We start from the raw sequence: 10,001 nt of genomic DNA on the forward strand, positions 1-10,001 counted from the left end.
TATCTTCACATTATACATAAATAAAGAAAACTAATTAAAACTAAACAGGTCAGTCAAAAGCAACATCTTCCCTCCATTTGCTTGTAGGAATCTTCAGCTGGAATCCATGCAAACTCTTCCTCTTCTGAAATCACTGCTAGCAAGTCAGCTAACTGATTAACCAACTACTCGGTTAAATATATAGAATTTTTTTAAAACCATTATGAGAAAATACAGAACTGAGAATAGCAAAATATAAATGATTTTTTTCTCATTATCACATTTAAAGAGAAGTTCGTGAATCAAACTGTTGAGACAATTTAACTGAAACAATTTGGCTAAAATCAAACAGCATTCAAAGTATACAATTAAAATAGAAGAAATGATTTTTCCCTCCCAATTTCCCCTTTCTATAATTAACATTGGCCATGCTTCCCTGTTGGAGGGTTAACAATGTCATTAATCTGCTGCAAGATGCTTCAGAGTTAGGGAAAACAACCTCCTTTCTGCTCCTTTCTCCCAACTCACACAGGGTACATGGCCTTTTGTAAAGCAGTTCCTCTGACCGCTTGCCCTCATGGAGTCTGATCCCAGCAACAGGGAACCTATTGGAGCATATCCAAAACTAGCAAACCCAATTCCAGAAACTTCTGGATGGGGAGTGGTAAATCTCCCTAGCAACAATGACCCAGACACAACTCACTCCTACCCCCACCCCTCATAGGTCTCTTAAAGAGATACCTCCATATTAGGCATATATGTTACACAAGTATTGCTGAAATGTGGCTGAATGATACTACTAAGTCTGTTTTAGCATAGTTGGCTCCAGCTGGTACAGTGTGAACATAGAGTGGGATTTTGTTCCCTTCCTTGCCTTAGGAAAAACTGCTATTTTTCTTTTCTTTCTTTCTTTTCTTTGTTTTTGTCTGTATTTGTTGGCTTGTATTTTTAATGTATGGCAGAGGTGTTCAGAGCCCAGACAGACACTTCTTTAAGTTTTGTATACATCTAAATTAATAAATAACAATAAAAAGGATTGTATAATGCTCCTCTAAGCAGAAACACTTTCTACTTATTTTTTGTTCTTTTTATCAATTTGTTTCTTTACTTGTTTGCTTTTTCATTCAAGTGTTTTTCTACCCCTCTTGGTCCAACCTAAAGCAAGTGACAGGTAAACTAATGGTGCACAGTATCCACTGTATTAAATCATGAGATAATCATCAACAGTATTTTTAGAAAATGTATAAATACTGTGCAAGACAGGAAAGGTGGATATCCCTTTCTCAACATGTTTTTGACCCCTCCCAATCTAGTAACTGAGAGTTGGGTATTTTTGACATAAACACATTCATGCTAAGAATGATTAGAAACCAGCTGCTAGGATGTGCTGTGCTGCTCTTTAACAATGAATGTGTTATATTCCTGTGAGATTATTTCTGAACAGTTTTTTATGCAAAGAAAATAATGGGGTATTGCAAGGTTGGGAGCTTATCCTCCTGAGTCTTATCTCTCATTGGAATCAGAACTTTGAACTAAAATTCTAGTATAGGAACCCAATCCCATATTTTTAAGTGACTGTTCATGCACATTATGATAGGATGTCTTCTTTCCTGGATGTATTTGACAACTCTTGCTTTTAACTCCAGCACTGAGGATTCTGTTGTTGGCAGTACTGTGCCCCTCTTAAAATCACAGATTGCAGGACTGAAAAATACGCCAATTTTAGAATCTGCTAAGTGTTACATTTAGCACAATGAACAGAGTGGCTTTAAGAGACGCTCTTTGAGTGCTGGAACAATAAAACTGTCCTTATTTGACTCAAAAGTCCTTCATATTGCAGTGTGTTCTGTGCGCACGTTCAGCCTAAAAAGATATATAAATATTGCCTTAATGTGTGGAAGATGGATTATTGAACATTGCTCTCTAATTTAAGTATATTGGATATATATTATTTATAATTGGTATTTTGAGTTAAATCCACGCCACAGATTATTATTTATTATTATTATTATTATTATTAGAATAGGTTTATTGCTGAAGGTTCCCAAGGCACGCCCTGGAGCAGGGGTGGGCAAGCTTTTTGGCACCACCAATCTCAGATCTCAGAACATTGCTAGCCTTTGGCAATGGTAACTTCCTACCAGTTTTTGAGGCCAGATCCCCAACATGCTCTGACTCTTTGCACCACTCCAGCAGCACAAAGGAAAAGCAAAGCCTGCCTAGCCTGCCTCTGGAGGAATCCTCCAGCGTAGACAGAACCTCTGAGTGGGGTCAAGCTGGAGTAATAGTTTGGTGTCTTTCTTCTCGCATGGCAAAGGGCTATGTCTGGAGCAACACGGTGAACCCTGATTGCTAGAATGGCTACTTCTATTTTTCTTAGCCTCTGTTTACATTAAGGGATTTGTGCTGATGCAATTACCTTAGGGTGACCAGATGAAGGGAAGAAAATATCGGGACACATTGGAGGTAGGGGGTGCCCGCCGGCAGAGCAAAAAAAAAAAAAGCCGAGTCCTGCCCCGGCTGAGCAAAAAAAACACAGCGCTGCTGGCGGATATCGGGACAAACATCGAAATATCGGGACATCTGGTCACCCTAAATTACATCAGTTTGGTTACACACCAGTGCAGACTCCTAATATAGACGGGCTGCAGTGGTGCAAAGCAGGGTTTATTGTAACTCAGTAACATGCCCAGGTAAGCATGACTGGGGTAAGCCTCGTTTTGCACCAATACAGATCTACATTAGAGTTTGGCACCAGTATAACTTCATTGTTAGACTTTGTCCACTGTGAATCTCTTTTGTGCAGACAGAGCCTTAGGTGTGATGGAATCTAAAGTGGCCTCTGGCCAGGCCTAGGTTTGGGAATTATAAAGGGGGAAGTCTTCTCACACTCATCTTTGATACTGTCCTGAGTACGGCTGGGTTGGGCTTGAGGCTTGTGCTTTTATGCAGCTGACAAAAGTTTAAGAGCCTAATCCTACAAAGTGCTTGGTACCGTCAGTTTTCTTGTTACACCAGAATCACTCCTGGAAACTCTACAAGCACATAGCGAACAGCTGATTCTGTTTGGTTTTGCTGTGCACTTACCTGTTTGTGCTTTCCTATAGTTTGTGGGTCAGCTGGGGGCCATGTACTTAAAATTTTTGCAGTGTGTGGCCTGTTTGAGAAAAAGGGTTAAATATTGAATCTTATACCTTTTTATTATCCCAGAGACCTGAAATTGGACAATATTCTTCTGGATGCAGAGGGTCATTGCAAGCTGGCGGATTTCGGAATGTGTAAAGAAGGGATTCTGAACGGAGTAACAACCACTACATTTTGCGGAACACCAGACTACATAGCTCCTGAGGTATTTTTTATACCAGACTTCACATACAAATATTGCCAGTAATCATAATTAACTGTGGTACACATGGATAACTGTATCTGTTGTATGTGCAAGGTGAAAAATGTGGGCCAGATTCTGTCATCTGCACTACTTGAATAATCCTGTTGAAATCTGTGGATCTCTACAAGGAGTAACCTACTCAGCATCAGTAGTTCGCAAAATCTGGACCTTTGGGTGTAAGGGAGGGGCAATGTCTGTGATTCTGTACTTGATAGCTGTTGAAACCTTGCTTTTAAAAGTTTCCTGTACTGTATTTGATGGCATTCTCTAGTAAATTGTTTAGCTTTGCTGGTAGCCGGTTGTCTGTCATTCTTTCGTTAGTGGGTAATAGTGTATTAGGTTTTCCCACTGAATATTTGCCCATTCCATGTTACCTTTCCTTTAAATTGAGTAGTCACTCCATATGTCAAAATACCCATGTCATACACTCCTTGCTGCAACTACCAAAAGACTCGAGCAGTTAAACATGCTCAACTTTTGCTCTTTTATCATCTAGGCTTTTGTCTTGTTCTGTACTAGAAGGTGAAGAACAAAAATGTCAAATTGAAGCTAAAGTGACCAGTTTGTTATTGCATGATGTTGTCATTTAACATTTTCCCCTAACACATGTTCCTGGCATATTGCATTATTCTTCTCCTTGTCCACATTTATGACCCTACTGCTGCTTTGAAGGTGCTTCTAAATCTTTCAGATGCTAGATGTAATTGGATGCTCCCTCCCAGCAATGACCTGTACCCAGGCCTAAAAACAGGGATATGTTCACCTGTGTAATAAGACTTACATAGATATGATCTGACACAATGTAACATACTGTAGGTATCATATTGTGTTAGACCTGTATGGGAGTATCATTGTTTCTCTGCTCTGAGGTACTGATGAGTGACATATAATAGACTCCCCTGTTCGTCCAAATGGAATGGGAAATATGCAAATTTATGCATGGATGGATTTGGACATAATTTACAATATTTGGATAAAAAAGATGACATAGCACTATGCTATTTGTAGATTACCTAGATTTTAATACCATGGATACATTTTCAAAGGTCAGTGCCTAAGCTGAGTCAGCACCATGTACATGGATTCCCTTTACAAGTACAGGCATTGGTATGTGCAAAACAAGTTCTGTACAGATTTGCCCATTCAAGTTTAGCCACCAATCCTTGTAAATTTTGTCCTGTATGTAACCCCCCTTTCTTCCCTGGGTTACTCGGAACAGGCAACACTCACCTGTGTGCCTGGGTGCCTGATGTTGTTGACATTAAAGGAGATCCTGAGTATCCCAGTGGTGACGTTGGATAGGTGGGAATCCTTTATCCACCCCTCTGCTGCAGTCCCTTTATACTAAAGGAATTTACAATTGGCAGTGCCTTCACCTGGCTGGCCCCTGTACACACTCAATGGCGTGCCTTGGGAACCTCCAGGAATAAACCCCTCCAAACAGTAATAATAACAATAACAACAACAATAATAATGATTAATAATTAAATCTGTGGCATGGGTCTAACTCAAAAATACCAATTATAAATAATATACATCCCCTATACTTAATTTAGAGTTAACACATCTTTACTTAACAAGTTAAAGAAACAGGGTATAACAGTCTAAGATTATATGTCACTACTTATTTAAATCCACAGGGGGCAGTTGAATAAAATCAATTAACAAATAAAATATACAGTAATAAATGAATCTTCTGTAACTGGCATTTGCACTGCCACCATTTACCCCACCCCGCAGTGTCCTAGATACTTGCTTGCATGGGAGCGCTTGGAGATCTGCAGCTGGAGACAGCACGCTGTTAGTTCTGTGTATCAGTCCAGCCAAGGCAACAAGCTGCACAACCCCTCTGACGATTGGAGCTGGCTTCACCACATGTCAGCAGCTCTGGGTCCTGGTTCGATGGGAAGATCACTCTACCTCTCTTCAGACTCAGACTCTCTGCTGTGCCCCTTCCCTTTCCCAAACCAGAGTGAGAGTTACTCACTCTGCCTTCACTGCAGGCCCACCTCATTCAGCTCCAGGCACAGCAATCATCTCTCCCTTGGCTCCAGTGAAGCCACCAACCTACCTCTGAAGCTCCCTGCTCAATCAAAGCCACAGCAGGCTCTCAGCAGCAGCTTCTGGGTTCCTAGCAGCAGCTCTTGGTATGGACAGAGCTCCACACCAGTAATCTGGCTCCTCTCCCCAAAAATGGAGCCCACCGCCTGCTCTCCCTGCACTGCCTGGAAGAGCAAGTCTCTCTCTCTTTCCCCAAGGCATCATGGGAGTTGTGGTCTCTAAGGCTAGATTGCAGCGCACAGGATCTTCCCAACTGGAACATTCCCAATAAAGTTCAGAGGCCCCTCTAGTAAAGGTGGCCTACATGTATCTCACACATATCGCATTTGTGCTAAGGATGCTGGGCAAAAAGTTATATCAGCATTTTTTTCATCAAACATTATTTTGCAGGGGGAAAATGTTGGTTGCTAAGTAAAGAAAAAGTGTAAATCTGTATTTTTAGCACTAGATGATATCAAGTATTGGTAGGTGCAAAGGCAAGGAAACTCATTTTAAAGCTACATAATTTGTGCCTAGGGTGGTTTGCGCAGTTTGAGAGAGCACTCCAGTAAGAAAAGGAAAGCAAAATGAGTTTGTGTAAGGTTTTGGCTTTGTGAACATTATTTCTTTACTCCACTAGGAAAAAGAATCAGAACTTCGTGGATTCTTTTATAAATTTTTACTAAATAAAAAGGCAGTACTAAACTCCTAGACATTTTCAGATGAAAATTTGGGCCCATTGAAGGTGGCAAAACTCCCATTTTCCCTTTTTGTTTGCTTCTCACCATTCCTTTTCCTCAAGCTTTCCTACTGCTTTGTCCTCTTGAGTCACCACTATATCGTTCATGTTACTTTTGATTGGCAGGATGCCAAAGTAAAAATGTGAAATCCAAAGATCATTCCCACACCAGACCATGGAGAAGTCCAATTCTGAGGACAACTTTGCAGCTGACATTTCTGTAATGTATTTCTATAATATCACAAACCAAAACATAGGGTCCAACTACCTACAGATTTTGGGGACATTTAGATCTGGATCCAAGCACTATGATTCAAATCTTAGACCAATACCTGCGCTTATATTAATATTGGATGGGTTTTATATATACAGTACAATCAGCATTCGCTAGAGCTGAGTACAATAATCCCTACCCAGAGGATTCCAGCTATAATGCTAATAACCTTTGAGTGTGTGTATGGTGGTTGCCATTACAGCTATCAACCCGGGGTCATGGTACCTTTTCTTTTAACCTGTCACCTTCTTGTGTTGATACTTTGCAGCCAAACTGCAGACTCTTTTCCAACAGACTAAAGTCAACAATTAAGCTTGTTCCTCGAATAACAGTAGCCCTGGAGTAATATAATAATAATCAATCACTCTAACCCATCCGAGGTGTCTGTTGCAAAGTTGGACTTGCTTGTGTCACACATTGGAACTTGCTACCACTACAAGTAGAAAACCTGCCAGTTTTCCCAAGAAGCAAAGATAATTAAAGCAAAGTCTACAATCTTTAGTATAGTACAGTAGGGCTGATGCTGCACGAAAGGGTATCATGTTTTCCTATTGTAAACAAAATTCTCAAAGAAGGATGCTTTTGGCTTCCAGTATTCATACTAAAAGGATTATTATAAATCTTAGCAGATCTCTGTGCAACAGGACCAACTACATCAGTGTATAGTGTTCAAGACAGGGACAATGAAAGGATGGGTTCTAAATTAATTACCACTCTAGATCTTGAGGTCTTGGTGGATAGTTCTCTGAAAAGTTCAGCTCAACATGCAGCAGTAGTCAAAAAGGCTAACAATGTTAAGAACTAGTAGGAAAGAGATAGACATTGAGGCCTGGTCTACACTAACCCCCCAAGTCGAAGTAAGGTACGCAACTTCAGCTACGTGAATAACGTAGCTGAAGTCGACATACCTTACTTCGAACTTACCGCGGTTCAGACGCGGTCCACACGCGGCAGGCAGGCTCCCCCGTCGACTCCACGGTACTCCTCTCAATGAGCTGGAGTACCGCAGTCGACGGCGAGCACTTCCTGGTTCGATTTATCGCGTCCAGACCAGACGCGATAAATCGAACCCGGAAGTTCGATTTCCAGCTGCCGAACTAGCGGCTAAGTATAGACCAGCCCTAAGATAGAAAATGTCATAATGGGACTATATAAATCCATGGTATACCCACACTTGAATATTGTATCCAGTTCTGGTCACCTGATCTCAAAAAGGATATCATGGAACTGGTAAAAGTTCAGAGAAAGGCAACAAAGATGATCAAGGGTATGGAATGGCTTCTATACGAGGAGAGACTGAAAAGATTAAGGCTATTCAGCATAGAAAAGAGATGACTAAGGGGGGATATCATAGAGGTCTATAAAATCATACATGGTGTGGAAAAAGCGAATAGAGAAGTGTTATTTACCCTTTTCCATAATACAAAAACCAGGTGTCACCTGATGAATTTAACAGACAGAAGATTTAATACAAACAAGAAGTAGTACTTTTCACACAACACACAATTAACCTATGGAACTCATTGTTATGGAATCTTGTGATGGCCAAAAACATAACTGGATTCAAAAAAGACCTTAGTAAGTTCAGGGAGGATAGGTCCATCAATGGCTATTAGCCAAGATGGTCAGGGATGCAACCCCATGCTCAGGGCGACCCTAAACCTCTGACTGCCAGAAGCTGAGAAAGGAAGGTGGGAGAGGATTACACCATCGGCCCTGTTCTGTACACTCACCCTGAAGCTCTGGTATTGGTCATTGTCAGAGACAACATACTGGGCTAGATAGACCATTGGTTTGATCCAGGATGGCAGTTATGTTCTGATTTTACATTTGCCACCACTTTTTTGCATATGCAGTAGACTTTTCCCCAACTTGGTTTAAACAATATAGAAGGCTATACAACTCTTTTACTCATGAACATGCTAGGGGAGACCAATAAACTTGGTTAATGCTTCTGAGAACACTACTGCGGGTTGGTTTTCAGTGCAACACATTGAAACTTAGCCATATGATTGATATTAATAGGAGCTGCACAAGTAAAAAGCCCACGCCTACTGCCATTGAAGTCAACAGGATTTGGCCTCTTTGAGACACTGTAGTAGGATAAGCATCTTGTGTCTAATCAATAAACATGCATCTGAAGGTATCACTCAAGTTGCCTATTAAATCTGACCTCTCTGTTTCCCTAACAGATCCTCCAAGAGTTAGAATATGGTCCCTCGGTAGACTGGTGGGCTTTGGGTGTTCTGATGTATGAAATGATGGCTGGGCAACCTCCTTTTGAAGCTGACAATGAAGATGATCTCTTTGAATCCATACTTCATGACGATGTGCTCTACCCAGTCTGGCTCAGCAAAGAAGCTGTCAGCATTTTAAAAGCAGTGAGTCTTCCATTTCTTCTTCTCTCGTTCTTCCTTTTTTTCTTTTCTTCTTTTTATTCCCTTGCTGAAAATTGAATTTACCTACAATCAGAATAGTCACCACTGGGAGTTCAACCATAGTTCAGAGTGCCACTATTAGGATAATGGGTCCTGGGATAAATTACACTTCTTGTGGGAAAGGAACAGAATGTTTGTGTTCCTTGCAGTTGTATGCTGTATAAATCTAGGCAGAATCATGTTTCAGGGAAAATCACAATCAACTAGAGCTGTGTTATCACTCTGACACTTTACACACTGCATGCTCACTAGGAGCAGGGGAAGCATTATGTAATTAAAGAAACAGTGTCAATGTTTTTATTAGCAGCAAAGAGTCCTGTGGCACCTTATAGACTAACAGACGTATTGGAGCATGAGCTTTCATGGGTGAATACCCACTTCGTCGGATGCATGTTTTTATTTTAATCCACATATAAACTTTGCCACCCTGCTGCCTTTTTTAACATGTTGTCAAAAAATATTTTAAAGCTGCATGTTGTTTTCCTTACTTGACACAATGGCATTTTTAAACAGATGTTCCCACTATAATGCAAGTGACTTTGCTTTGGTCCTTCACCCCAGGTGAGCTGGGTGATTGACAGAATCTTGTCAAATCCAGGTAGGTTTTGCTTGTCAGGTGGCCAAAACATGTCACCAGGTAATGTTGGACATTCTACTTAATCATCAGTCCCGTACTGCATCCCAGTGGTAAATTTGGGGCTTTCAGTTTGAGAAGAACTTTAAAGGTTGGGTCTTACCATAATAAGGTCTGTATAAGGCTTCATTCTGCAAGTGGCACAGAAAGCTGGAGTGAACATTGACTTGGACAGCACTGGGACAAGAAGCATCATTCAGTGACTCTTTTTATGCGCCTTATTCTTGTCCTTAGCTGAAACGACTCTTTCATGTGTCCTATTATGTGTCATTGCATTTATTTTTCACAAAAATGTGTCACTTATACAATAGCCCTGATTGTGCATCTGGATTTGTGAGTCTTCAGCAAGGTCCGGGCACAAACATTAAAAGCTAGACGTCTAGCTGACTGTTTGCACCGCAAATGAGATAGACAAATGTAAATCATATGACTCCTAAGAGAGTGAAGGATGGCTCTGAAACTGAACATTTCATGATGAGTTATCATGGCACTTTCTCCCTACCACAAGT

The 10,001-nt window shown here is 40.8% G+C and overlaps 1 protein-coding gene across 1 annotated transcript; it reads left to right on the forward strand.

Moving 5' to 3' along the window:
* Positions 1 to 2,664: 2,664 nt before the first annotated feature.
* Positions 2,665 to 8,801, forward strand: LOC113405706 (protein kinase C epsilon type-like; the record flags this gene model as incomplete). Its single annotated transcript, XM_029914411.1, has 3 exons — positions 2,665 to 2,672; positions 3,190 to 3,328; positions 8,613 to 8,801. Coding segments are annotated over exons 1-3 (336 nt in total), but the record flags the coding sequence as incomplete, so codon positions are not given.
* Positions 8,802 to 10,001: the final 1,200 nt, after the last annotated feature.

This window comes from Terrapene carolina, unplaced genomic scaffold, assembly GCF_002925995.2.
Source record: "Terrapene carolina triunguis isolate 2854851 unplaced genomic scaffold, T_m_triunguis-2.0 Scaffold49583, whole genome shotgun sequence".
NCBI classification, from domain to species: Eukaryota; Metazoa; Chordata; order Testudines; family Emydidae; genus Terrapene; species Terrapene triunguis.